The 14,448-nt window shown below is 37.5% G+C and overlaps 1 protein-coding gene across 1 annotated transcript in view; it reads left to right on the top strand.

Moving 5' to 3' along the window:
- The window catches only part of LOC118768484 (putative uncharacterized protein DDB_G0291812), a 49,003-nt gene extending 35,163 nt beyond the window's left edge, over positions 1-13,840 (top strand). The window contains exons 6-7 of the mRNA XM_036515101.1: positions 12,811-12,899; positions 13,287-13,840. Of these exons, the coding sequence (XP_036370994.1) occupies positions 12,811-12,899; positions 13,287-13,840 (643 nt within the window). The remainder of the gene's footprint in view (positions 1-12,810; positions 12,900-13,286) is intronic.
- Positions 13,841-14,448: the final 608 nt, after the last annotated feature.

Here is a 14,448-nt window from a genome sequence, read left to right as displayed (position 1 = left end):
GGTCGTGACATATACATTTATATTGATTGGGAGAGTTCATCATTATAATAATTAAGACTGTGAGATGGCAGAACCGTTATCACACCAGGCAAAATGCTTAGTGGCATTTTGTTCGTCCTTACAGTCTGAGTTCAAATTCCACCAAAGTTGACCTAACTTTTCATCTTTTTGGAGTCAATAAAATAAGTACTAGTTGAGTACTGGGGTTGATGTAATCTACTTACTCCTCCCCAAAATTGCTGGCCAAATTTGAAATCCGCATTGTAAGACAATTATGAGGGGAACTTGTACACGTTCTGTTTCTGAGAGTTATCCTATTGGACCTCTGTCTAATCTATAGGCGCAGGAGTGGCTGTGTGGTAAGTAGCTTGCTAACCAACCACATGGTTCTGGGTTCAGTCCCACTGCGTGGCATCTTGGGCAAGTGTCTTCTGCTATAGCCCCGGGCCGACCAATGCCTTGTGAGTGGATTTGGTAGACGGAAACTGAAAGAAGCCTGTCGTATATATGTATATATATATATGTGTGTGTGTGTGTGTTTGTTTGTCTGTGTTTGTCCCCCTAGCATTGCTTGACAACCGATGCTGGTGTGTTCACGTCCCCGTCACTTAGCGGTTCGGCAAAAGAGACCGATAGAATAAGCACTGGGCTTACAAAGAATAAGTCCGGGGTCGATTTGATCGACTAAAGGCGGTGCTCCAGCATGGCTGCAGTCAAAATGACTGAAACAAGTAAAAGAGTAAAGAGTAATCATTAAAACATTGTTTTAATGATCCAGCATTAAGTGCTGTAACATGCCTTGGCTAATCTTGGGAAAGTCTCATCTCCCTTTTCTCTACAGACTCCATTTGATGTGTTGCAGCATCCCTTTGCTGATCTTGAGAAAGTCTCATCTCCGTTCTGTATTGAGACTCCATTTGACATACTGCAGCATGCATTTGCTAATCTTGGGAAAATCTCATCTCACTTTCCTCTCGAGACTCCATTTGACATTCTGCGGCATGCATTTGTTGATCTATGGAAACACTCATCTTGCTTCTGTTTTGAGACTCCATTTGACATGCTGCATCATGCATTTACTGATCTGTGGAAAGTCTCATCTCTCTTCTCTCCTGAGATTTTCACCTTTGGTTTTCTACAATCCTCTTTGCTTTATATTTGTGTCTTTGGTGGCATATTTTTTTTTCAATATTGTCAACAAAAAGTTATGAACATAGAAGAAATTATACAGTAATCTCTATTTTTGTAAGCAGTTGTATGCAGTATGTCTTTATATTTGTATACAGTATAAATGAACCAAATAGAAGCACATGTATGAACTGCTAATTTAACAGTAAATGCCACAATAATTATTGTAGATAAATTTCTTAATATATATATATTAAGCACATGTATTAAATGTTAATTTAAGGGTAAATATGTAATTGTAAGTACCGTGCAACTTTGTAACTGCTGCGATAATTATTAACTGGTAATTAAATAGTAAATGTGTATTTTTATATACCCTGGTCCTGACACCCCATTGTTTTTTGTCAAGAGTTTCACCTCCAGCTGTTTGTTATGTCAGTCAACACACATACACTGACACACCATTCTGCTGTCGAGGCTGTAAAGATGGAAAGTTGCTGATGTATAATGTTGTTCACATTAGGATATAAATTATTCCTTTATTTCAAATATAATAGAAATAAGATGATCTTAGTGTTATCACATAAGAATTAAAAGCGAAACAATATTATATCACCCTAGGATACTCAGGATTACTCACTATTAAAATGGCATAGTTTATATATATATATATATATACTACTGTTATGCTGAAACATACAGTGATACAGAAAAGTGCAGCATTGATGACAAATCATTTGTGGAGTAAATGGTTTGCTAATTCAACTAAGTGACATGTCATGAGTCTCTTTGGAAGATTCCAGGCCCAAAACTGTCATGGAAAATTGGGGGTGGGGGTATGTGGTGGGTGAATACACAAAAAGCTGTCAGTGGATATACTCTCCCTTGCAGAGGTCAATACTGCATCTAACACAACCCATCACCTGAAGTTTTGACACCTTCGGGTTTGTTGTCCTACATCACTCATAAAGTAAATTTGGAGGAACTTTGGTTGTTCATTTGTGGGTAACAGGGAACCAATGAGGTGATAGACTTGTCCTTGAACTTTGTCAGCATAAACCCATGTTCAACTATATCCTTAGATGCACCAAATAATGTCATCTGAAATGCAGGGTTATATTGTCTGATATTGTTCAGAAAATTCTTTGACTGGATGGTAGAGCCATCCAGAAGTTCCATGAGAGGTTAAGGAGGAGCTGGTAGTACTGGCAATCTTACCTTAACACTTGAGCAGCACATACCATTAGTGTCATTTGGAAATTTTAAAACTATGCTGAAATGACAATTTGAGTTTAGCACACCAATTTGGATGGAATTATCGTTTTTATAAGAATAGGATGGATCATATCTGAAAGCAGCTACAAGAGCTGTGAAGAACAAATTTGTATGTGTTCTGTTTCTGAGAGCTATTCTATTGGACCTCTGTCTAATCATTAAAACATTGTTTTAATGATCCAGCATTAAGTGCTGTAACATGCCTTGGCTAATCTTGGGAAAGTCTCATCTCCCTTCTCTCTGGAGACTCCATTTGATGTGTTGCAGCATCCCTTTGCTGATCTTGAGAAAGTCTCATCTTGCTTCTGTCTAGAGACTCCATTTCACATTCTACGACATACTTTTTATGATATTGAGAAAGTCTCATCTCCCTTCTCTCTTAAGACTCTTGCTTTTGGTTTTCTACAATCCTCCTTGCTTTATAGTTGTTTCTGGCGAGATTACGTCTTTTCTTTGGTGGCATATTTTTTTCAATATTGTCAACAAAAAATTAATAACATAGAGAAAATTATATATTAATTGCTATTTTTTAAGCAATTTTATGTATGTAGTATATCTATATTTTGTATGCAGTGTAAATTAACCAAATCTAAGTAAATTAACCAAATAGAAGTACATGTATGAACTGCTAATTTTACAGTAAATGTCACAATAATGATTATAAATAAATTTCTTAATATATATATATTAAGCACATGTATTAAATGTTAATTTAAGGGTAAATATGTAATTGTAAATACCCTGCAACTTTGCAACTGCTTCGATAATCATTAACTGGTAATTCAGTGGTAAATGTGTATCATTATATACCCTGGTCCTGACACCCCATTGTTTTTTGTCAAGAGTTTCACCTTTGTCAGATACACTGACACACCATTCTGCTGTTGAGGCTGTGAAGATGGAAAGTTGCTGATGTATAATGTTGTTCACATTAGGATATAAATTATTCCTTTATTTCAAATATAATAGAAATAAGATGATCTTAGTGTTATCACATAAGAATTAAAAGTGAAACAATATTATATCACATTACAATATAGATCTTATTCTTTCACTTTTGACATGTAATATCGAACCAGTACCAATATTATATTGTTTTAATCCAAATGAAAAAAAATTATATGTTGACATGCATGGGGTCTGATACTATTACCTTGTAAAATTTGAATTGATTTGGTTGAGCTGTTTGAGAATGCATAGGTAACAGACAGGCAAAGAGACAAAGAATTTTATATGTATAGATGATGGAACTCAAAATAGGTGAAACTACCTGAAATCACACGTAAATATTGGGGGTAAAAAGCCCCTTGGGTGGAAAAAGTGAAAGGTTGTCAATGATACATGAACCCACAGTTGTGGTAAACATGATAAACATATCTCAAAACGAAGACCAGTCTGAAAACCCTGAACCTGAAAGCTAATCTCAAAATGCTGAAGATTAAGGAGGTAACAGAGGACTGAGATACGTGGCACATTGCTGTACTTGAGAAGACCCACCAAGCACAACAGTATTAAAATCCTAAAACCAAGGTGCTGCATGAAGAGCATTAGTGTGGGTGCTGGTGTCACATAAAAAGCACTGATGATGGTGCTACATAAAAAGCACCCAGTACACTCTGTGGAGTGGTTGGCATTTGGAAAGGTATCCAGCTGTAGAAACCAAGCCAAAACAGACTAAGGGAACTGGTGTGGCCCCTGGCCTTGCCAGTTCCTGTCAAGCCATGCCAGTATGGAAAACAGATTTAAATGATGATAACGATTGATGATGTATTTAATAAAGTGGAAGTTTTGCATTCATTTTGTTTACACTGCCATCCTGTGATAAAGTAACCTGTCCCCTGTTCTAACTGATTCTATATCAATAGAACCCATGGTAATAATTTGACCTTTTATCATTATCGTTCTTGCTGTCATTGTTTTCACATCCACTTTGCCATGTTAGCATAAAAGGAAAAGAATTCACTGAGGCAGATTTTCTATGGCTGGATGCCCCTATTGTCACCAACCTAAACCAGCCCTCACCTGTTTCCAAGTGATTTAATATTTCTCCATTGCCTGGACATGTTTTCATGGAATATTCAAAATGAAGAACAGCACTTGTGTGACAGTGAAACTCATTTACAACTATTATGCAGAGTGGTTAGCAATAGGAAAGGCATCCAGCTGTAGAAACATCACCAAAACAGACCAGAGTCTGGTGCGGCCTCCTCCCACCCCCAGCTTCCCAGCTCAGGTCAAACTGTCCAACCCATGCCAGTATGGACGTTAAATGATGATGATAATGATAATGATGATGATGATAATGATATATGTATATCCATCCAATCCATGCCAGCATGGACAACAGATGTTAAATGGTGATGATGATGATGAAATGATGATGATGATGATGATGACACACATAAGTACATACAGACAACCTGTGTACATATATACACACTCATACATACACATACAAGTATATACACACACACGTATATAAATAATTTATATTTAAATATATATATATACATATACATAAATATATATTTATATATATATATACACACATATATATAAACATGTAAGATAGAAACATCCTTCAAAATGAATAAGTATGCATGTATGTATTCATTGGATGTATGTGAGAGAGAGTGTATGTGCATGTGTGTCTGTGTGTGTGTATATACACATATACATACATACACACACATGAATGTTTATATATGTATGTGTGCTTCTATCATCAACGCAAACACAGCCACCTACAGCAACAGTAATGTATATGTAGTAAGAGGAAGATAAGCGAATCTATTTCAATTAAATACATATAATGTGATATCCTAGTATATTTTAAAAGATCAATAAAATGTTTTTGATTTTAGGTCTATGAGGATTGCCTTGAGACTAAACAGCCACAACAATACAATTAGCAAGAACAATATGACTACTACACCATCAACAATACCAGACCACCATCGCTAACATCTAAGACAGTGCAACCCACATCATCATCATTATCAATCCGCCAACTTTTGAATCCATTTGGTGCATGAGCGTATGTGTCTATGTGTGCTTGAGTATGTGTGTATGAATGTGTGTGTTTGTGTATGAGTGTCTGTATGTGTATGAGTATTTGAGTATGTGTGTGTGTGTGTGTGTTATGTTTAAAGTCAGGATGGACAAATTGCCTATAAAACTTTGTGATCTTTCGCCTAACTGTTGTTGTATAGTACTTTCTCTTTCTCAGTCCTTCACCTTTTCATCTCATTTTCATTGTTACATCTATAAGAAAACAATTTTCCACTCTCACAAAACAGATAATTCCTGGACCAATTGTTTTACTATATATTTGTTGTGGATAATTAATTGCTGCTGCTGTTGGATTTGCCTTCAATCTAAGATGTCTGGAAAGAAGCTGTCGAGTGGGAACTGAAGGCGGTTGTGCAAAATGGAACCGCAAAGGATTGCACAAGATATTAAACTTGATGTCGCAAAAAGATTTGAAGCAGAAGTAAAACTCAGTTATATTGTCGAAACATTAAATCTTATAATGTCTACTGTGGGACAACAGAGAGAAAATTATGTCAAGTGCTTCAGAAACCAGTCTGTTAACTGCCTGGATCTTATTTTTCCATACATTTAATGTAATGCTTAAAATGGAGTAACTCCTGAGTGTATTGATCCAGGTTCAGAATCAGTGAAATGAGCCGATAAACATGATGGTAAATCAAAAAGGAGCCAAAAGTTCATACGATGATTTGCAGAAAAGGAAGGTGAAACTTCTTTTAAAGCCTGGTTTGAAAGTTTTAAGAAGCACATGAATTTGCACAACATAAAAATGACTGTTGAAACTGCGAGCGTTGATACAGCAGCTGCTACTAATTATCCTGAGCAGTTAAAGAAAATGATTGTTGAAGGGAGTTACGCACCAGTGCAATTATACAATGTTGAAACTGCAATTTTTTAGAAGTGCAAGCCTGCTATAACTTTTATTTTTTGAAAATGAAAATCAACACCAGGATTTAAAGCTTCTAAAAATTATCTGAAACTTCTTTTGGGAGGAAATGCCACTAGTGATGTAAGAGGAAAGCCTCTATTGGTGTATCACTCCAAATTTGAGGGATTTCAAGGATCACACAAAGTTTAATTTACCTCTCATTTGATATTCAAATAAGAAAGCATAGATGACTCAGAGCCTTTTCCAAGAATGGGTTACATAGAAGCGTACAGTGTCAGACATATTTCCAACAAAGCATTGCTTCTTTTAAGACAATACACAGAGCCAATCTAATGAACTTAGATGACCTTTCTGATAATAGCTTCTTTGCTCCTGTTGATGGATGACAGGGTGACAGCTAACTTCAGTCATATTATATGGGAAGAACTTTCAAACTTATTAAAGCAATTGACAGGAAGGACAAACCTACTACTGGAGATTTCTAGAAGAAATTCACCATAATGGAAAATTTTGCTCTGTGCATGTTTCCTGATGAAGGAGTCATTGCCGTGATGCACTTTAGTGTAATTGAACTGTGATAGTGAGCTCCCGAAATGGCCATTGATGTGTGTGAATTTGACCTGTGAAAATCTGTTTATTCATGAACTTTTGGAAATACTTGTGTGAGGGAAGTAAAAAGACTTTTTTCAAATATTTTTAATCGTAAGATAAACTTTTTTAGTCATTGGACATTTACTTTATCTTTGTCTATTAGTTTTGCTAGTTTATGAATTTTTAGTCGTTTATATTTACCTTTTTGATAGGCCGTTCTATTTGTATTTTATTTGAATATATATTTTTATCTTCTGTGTTTTTATGTATATGTATTTTTTAATTTTTTTATGAGTTTAAGAACCATGGTGATATTTATATGTGATTAAATGTTTGAGGTATGGTGTTATATATAAAGTCGTTGACTCAAATTTAATGTTTGTTCTATAACTAATGTTTCTTTATCTTTGTCTCATTTACTCTTGAGCACTTTTGCAGTCCTATGAACCCTTTTGCTTCTATAAAAAGAGACAAATATTTCTAATTATATATATATATATATATATATATATATATACATATATATATACACACACACACATGAGGTGTGTTCATTAAAGATTTCCTCTGTCCACCTTCTGGTTATTGCAGGAAACAGAACTTGTACAGGTATATTCATACATGTTTCTATGTTACATTGTAAATTGCAGCTTTCCACTAGTATTCATTTGTCTTTTACGGCTGCTGACGTGGATTAAGGTGTTATAATGGAGGCAGTTGAATGCAGATCACTGATCAGGTTCTTATGCTTGAATGGTTGTACACCAAAAGAGACTTTTAATGAGATGAAAGAAGTTTATGGTGATGATGCACCATCATACAACGTGGTCAAGCAATGGCATCGCCAGTTCGAATGTAGTCAGACAGGTAGAAACCGATCCTATTCCTGGACAACCACATTCCTCCATTGATGATGACTCCATCCATAAAGCGGAGGATCACCGTATAACTATTCACTAACTAGGTTTTCACAGCTGCATAAAGCAATGGGAGAAATGTGTCACCATTAGTGGTGGTTATGTAGGGAAGGACTAATGATTATGTCAAGTTTTGTGCATCCCAGTCCTTGGGAAGTAGGTCAGAGGAAATCTTTAATGAACACCTCTTGTCTGTGTATATATATATACTTGTATATATAGTATACACACACACACATTTATACATATATATATATATAAACATATATATATATATATACATGTGCATATGGATTATATACATAATTGAAGCTAGAAGACAAAGAAAGCAATTAGCCCATCTTTAATTACCAGTAGCAATTGTTTTGATACTACTCTGTTCTCTGTTTTAATGCTCTTGCATGTGAAAATTCTATGTGAAAAGTTGAGGGCAGCATTGAAAACATTCCAATTTTCTATTCTATCAAAATCATAACATACACACACACACACGTGTGTGTATACATTTGTATGCATAGTAAGAAGCTTGCTTCCCAACCACATGGTTCCAGGTTCAGACCAACCAAAGCCTTGTATATAGATGCTATATTTGTGTGAGATTTGCATAACAGTTGAAAATACTGGAAAATATTTTCTGTAGAGCAATGATATCAAAACAGGAGATTGGCAAAATTTATTTGTATTATTTCCTCAGCATTACACATGTTTCATTTAATAATAGGAATTACAAAATTGTAGAGATAGTAGAAAAGATGTAAGATATCTCCTATTAGAAATTTTTCAGGTGGAGAAGAATTTTTAATTGGGGATATCTTACATGTTTTCTACTCCATGTACAATTTTTTAACTCCTATTAGCAAATGAAACGCATGCAATGGTGAATAAATAATACTAAAAATTTCTCCATTTTCCTGTTTTGATGTGTATGTGTGTGTGTGCGTGTGTATCTATGCCTATATCTATGTATGTGTATCTGTGTGTTCGTGTGTGCATACATGCATGTGAGTGGGTACACATGTATGCATGCCTGCATGTACCCATATAGCCTCTCCCTCTCTCTCTCACACAGACACACACACAAATACACACCATTTGATCAATAAATAAATTTGTATGCTTTAAAACATCTGCTGTGTCATTATTCACGCCCACACCCACTTACTCCCAGCCTTTCACATACTTTTGGATTTATGTAAACACACACACACACACATATATATACACACATGTATTTATGAATAAAGATGTCTATTTTGAAATACATACCTCTTGAAATTAAACAGCTGTTGAATTATATATTCAGTCCAAAACAGACATATACATACATACACACACACATATATATATGTGTGTGTATGTATGTATGTGTGTGTGTATGTATGAGTATGTTAATATGTATATGCATACACATATATATGTATATATACAGACATGAATATAGATATATACATATATATGCATATATGTGTGTGTGTGCGTGCCCTGTTTGTAGTTGTTTCACCTTGTCTTTGTTTTCTTTTGTACTTTGGGGCCATACACAAACACATACATATCTTGTATATATATATATATATATATATATATATATATATACATACACACACACACATGTATAAATATGTGCATGTGTGTGATCTTCTGCATGGCTTCTGTCATTGGACAGTGGTGGTCAGACTGGAGCAGTATTGTGAAGCATTTAGTCAATGAAATCAATCCTAATATTTATTTTGAATCTGATACATTTTATTCTATGAGTGTAACTTTGGCAAGCTGCTAAGTTATGGGAATGCAAACAAACCAACACCAGTTGACAAGTGGCCAATGATAAATACAAAATGCACTCACACACGCATGTACATAAACTCACAGATATGTACATGCATGCACACATACTTACACTTACATATATATGTTCATAAATTCAGTCACATACACACATGACTGTGTTGTAAGAAGTTTTGATTTCCAGCCATAAGGTCCTGGGTTCAGTCCCACTATGTGGGCCCTTGGGCAAATATCTTCTACTATCTGGACCAACCAAAGCCCTGTGAGTGGATTTTGGTAGATGGAAACTGAAAGAAGCTCATCATGTATACATACATATATATATATATATATATATTATCATCGTTGTCATTTAATGCCTGCTTTCCATGCTAGCAGGGGTTGGATGATTTTGACTGTGGGCTGGCGAACCAGATGGCTGCACCAAGCTCCAGTCTTGATCTGGCAGAGTTTCTGCAGCTGGATGCCCTTCCTAACGCCAACCACTCCAAGAGTGTAATGGGTGCTTTTACATACCACCGGTACAGGGGCCAGTCAGGCGGTACTGGCAACGACCTCGCTCGAATTCTTTACACATGCCAATGGCACAGGTGCCAGTAAGGCAATGCTGGTAACGATCCTGCTCGAATGGTGCCTCCTACATGCCACTGGCACGGAAGCCAGTTAGCCACTCTGGCAACGATCATGCTCAGATGGTGCTCTTAGCACCCTACTAGCACGGGGCACAAGTGCCAGTAAAGCAAGGCTGGCAACGATCACGCTCGTGCACGTCATCGAATTTCACTTTGATTTTGATTTCAGTTTCGATTTCACTTGCCTCAACAGGTTTTCGCAAGCAGAGATTAGTGTTCAGAGAAGGAAAAGGTACGCACAAGTCGGCTGGTTACACCCCTGGTACAGACAAACGAGGTTATGGTCTCATTTGGCTTTCCAAAGGTCTCGGTCAATAGTGATTTCCTTGGTGAGGCCTAAAGTTCGAAGGTCATGCTTCACTACTTCATCCCAGGTCTACCTCTTCCACAGGTTCCCTCAACTGCTAGGGTGTGGAACTTTTTCACACAGCTATCCTCATCCATTCTCGCTACATGACCATATCAGTGCAGTTGTCTCTCTTGCACACCACATCTGATGTCCAACTTTTCTCTCAAGGTACTTACACTGTCGAGTATGCACACTGACATCACACATCCATCGGATCATATTGGCTTCATTCCTTGTGAGCTTACACATGTCCTCAGCAGTCACAGCCCATGTTTCACTGCCATGTAGCATGGCTGTTCATACACATGCGTCATGCAGTCTACCTTTTACTCTGAGCAAGAGGCCCTTTATCACCAGCAGGGGTAAGAGCTCTCTGAACTTTGCCCAAGCTATTCTTATTCTAGCAGCTACACTTTCAGCGCACCCTCCCCCACTACTGACTTGGTCACCTAGGTAATGGAAGCTATCAACTACTTCTAGTTTTTCTCCCTGGAATGTGGCAGAAGTTGTTCTCTGCACGTTGTCAGTGTTTATTGCACCCGAGCATCTGCCACATACAAAAGCTATCTTCCCAGTTAGCCTTCCTTTCATATTGCTGCACCTCTTATGTGTCCATAGCTTACACTGGGTACATCTTATAGAGTTTCTACCTACACCTCTACTACAGATCGAGCAGGGCCATCTACCAGAAGGGATTTGTGGTTTGCCTGCCTTCCTGCTTATTAGGACTTTGGTTTTAGCTACGTTGCTCTAAGGCCCTTTGATTCTAATCCTTGTTTCCACACTTGAAACTTCTCCTCTAGTTCTGATAGTGACTCAGCAATTAGAGCAAGGTCATCAGCATAGAGGAGCTACCAGGGGCATCCTGTCTTGAATTCCTCCGTTATTGCCTGGAGGACTATGATAAATAGGAGGGGGCTGAGGACTGAAGCTTGGTGGACCCCTACCTCTACCCGGAATTCTTCATGGTACTCGTTGCCAACCCTAACCTTACTTACAGCGTCCCTGTACATGACTTGCACAGCTCTCACTAACCATTCATCTATCCCTAGTTTCCTCACTGACCACCAGATAAGTGATCGGGGGACCCTGTCAAAGGTTTTCTCCATGTCAATGAAAGCGATGTACAGGGGCTTATCTTTGGTTAGGTATTTCTCCTGCAGCTGTCTTACCAGAAATATAGCATCAGTGGTGCTTTTCCCTGGCACGAAACCAAACTACTTCTCATCCAAACTGACTCTCTCCCTATTTAGTTGGGCTATGACCCTCTGTGACCTTCATTACCTGATCCAGCAGCTTAATACCTCTGTCATTATTTGTATCTAAAGCATCACCTTTACCTTTGTAGCAGTTGACTATTATGCTGCTACACCAGTCATTGGGTATGACTCCTTCGTGTAACACCTGGTTAACTATACAGGTGACTAGGCTATAGCCAACACTGCCAGATATTTTGAGCATCTCTGCAGTAATTCCTGATGGGCCAGGGGCTTTCCCTGTCTTCATACTTCTAATTGCCTTAACTACCAAAGAACTGTCAACTCGGATAGCTGGTCCCTTTGTTGGGTCGACATTCGGCAGACTCTCTTTATCCCATTCATTTTCTTTATTCAGCAACCTTTCATAATGGCATATATATATATATATATATATATGTATGTGTATATATATATATACATATACACACAAATACATACATATATATGTTTGTGTGTGTGTGTGTGTAGATATATATATATATATATTAGGAGGAGCATCCAATGATACAAGCCATGTCAAAACAGGCAATTGGAGTCTGGTGCAACTCCTCAACTTACCTGTTTTGGTCAATCCATCCAACCCATGCCAGCATGGACAACAAATGTTATATGATGATGATGATGATATAAACCTGTGTATCATACCAAATCCAGATACGTCATAGAAAGCTAAAGTAGCTGAGGTGTTTATCCATAGATAACATGTCTTATGGGTGTACTATTCTGTCACTCTCTGTTGCTTATCTTTGATCTATATGTGCAAATATTTGTATGTGGACGTGTGAATTTGTTTTATACAAGTATGTATAATTATTTGTATTTATATTTTTCGTGTATTATGTTGACGAAGAAAAAAAAGCCTGTTTTTATGGCTTTAATCTAGAGATTGGACCCAATTCACAATTAATGTGAAGTCTTTTTAATGTTTTTTCAGTTGCTTGCCTACAATCCGTGTATATTTTTGGAGTTGCTCAGTAGTATCTGAATGCCTTAATTTGTTGTTTATGCACATTTACACAGCTGGTCAGTTTCTTACCTGTCTCTTCAATGTAGTCTTCATTGAATTGTGAGCATGTGATGCAGTAGATGAGGGTTTTTGTTTGCAATTCATGTTTGCATTCACTTTTAATTCCTTCCTATTCTTGCATCTTTTGGTTGTCCCTCACTCAATTAATTTGCATGTCCCACAACAAGGGTCTCCACAGTTGGTTACTTGCATCGTTTCTGGATTGCCTCAGGTTTTCCGTCCATAAAGAGTTAAGCTTTATGGCATATCATCAGACCCCAAAACCTGTTGGCCTATGACCTCTTCAAAATATGGAGTGGGGAAAAGCCTTGCAACTCAAAGATAAAGAAGTATCAGCCATAGGCACAAGAACAGAGCCAGCAACACCACTACCATTGCCACAGCTGACAGCATTAGCAACAATAGCAATAACAGCATCAGTGACAACATTTGCAGTTCCCACAATGGCAGCAACACTAACAATAACAACAGCAGCATCACTATCAACACCAGACTTACCAATAGCTTCCCTAACATCTACAGTAGTAGACCGGACAACCCCTATAGGTGCAACAACAACAGGTCCAGTGCCATCACCAGCTATAACAGCAGCAACAGTGACCCTGGCAGAAACACCAGCAGAACCTCAGCTAATGACACCTCTGGCAGCAATGGCAACTCCCCTACTGTTGGCAAGGACTGCAACAATAACAATGGTGCCTTAACTATAACCAGCAGTGGTGATAACATTACTGATGTCACCACTTCAAGTAATGCCAATACCAGCAGTCACAGCTCCAACAACTATGTCGGTGACAGCAGCAGCAACAACAACAGCAACAGCAACAACACCAATAGGTACAGCACCAACAACACACGCCCACATAGAAACATCAGATGTTCTGGGAAATCTTTCAAGCAGTGTATTTCCAATCATGTCTTCTTCCAAAGTTCTTGAAAGGAGAGACGTAACATCACTGGCCAGCCATGTCTGGCAACTAGGAGACAATGGGATACCATACGCAATCTCATGGAAAATCCTTGAGACCTCAGGCCTCTACATCAACGGGACGAAACGTTACTAGTTATGCATAGCTGAATGCATGAGAATCCTAAAGGACTCACTCAAACCAGGGAACATCCTCAACTCCAGAATGCAGATCTTCAGGCCATGTTTACATTTTAGGAGGTTCCTGCTAACATTTTGGAGCCCACAAGATGGTGGTTCAGCCAGAAGTCAGTAGCTAATAGCAAACGGAGATAATTCCCAATTATTTACCTTTGAGTAGCAAGGCTTTTCACCCTCCATATTTTGAAGAGTTCGCAGGTCAACAGGTTTTGGGGTCAGACAATACACCATAAAGCTAAACTCTTTATGGACAGGAAACATAAGGTAGTGTCATAAACCAGCCTTCCCCATTTTTAATATATACTGCTCTACATCTTAGAGTGTGCTTCTTTCCAGATTTATGAGTTCTGCAAACGATATATATATAAATATATATACATATACATATATACATATATATACATATATATATATGTGTATATGTATATATATAGGAG

This window comes from Octopus sinensis, linkage group LG30, assembly GCF_006345805.1.
Source record: "Octopus sinensis linkage group LG30, ASM634580v1, whole genome shotgun sequence".
Classification (NCBI taxonomy): Eukaryota; Metazoa; Mollusca; class Cephalopoda; order Octopoda; family Octopodidae; genus Octopus; species Octopus sinensis.
This window is presented reverse-complemented; position numbering and strand designations above follow the sequence as displayed.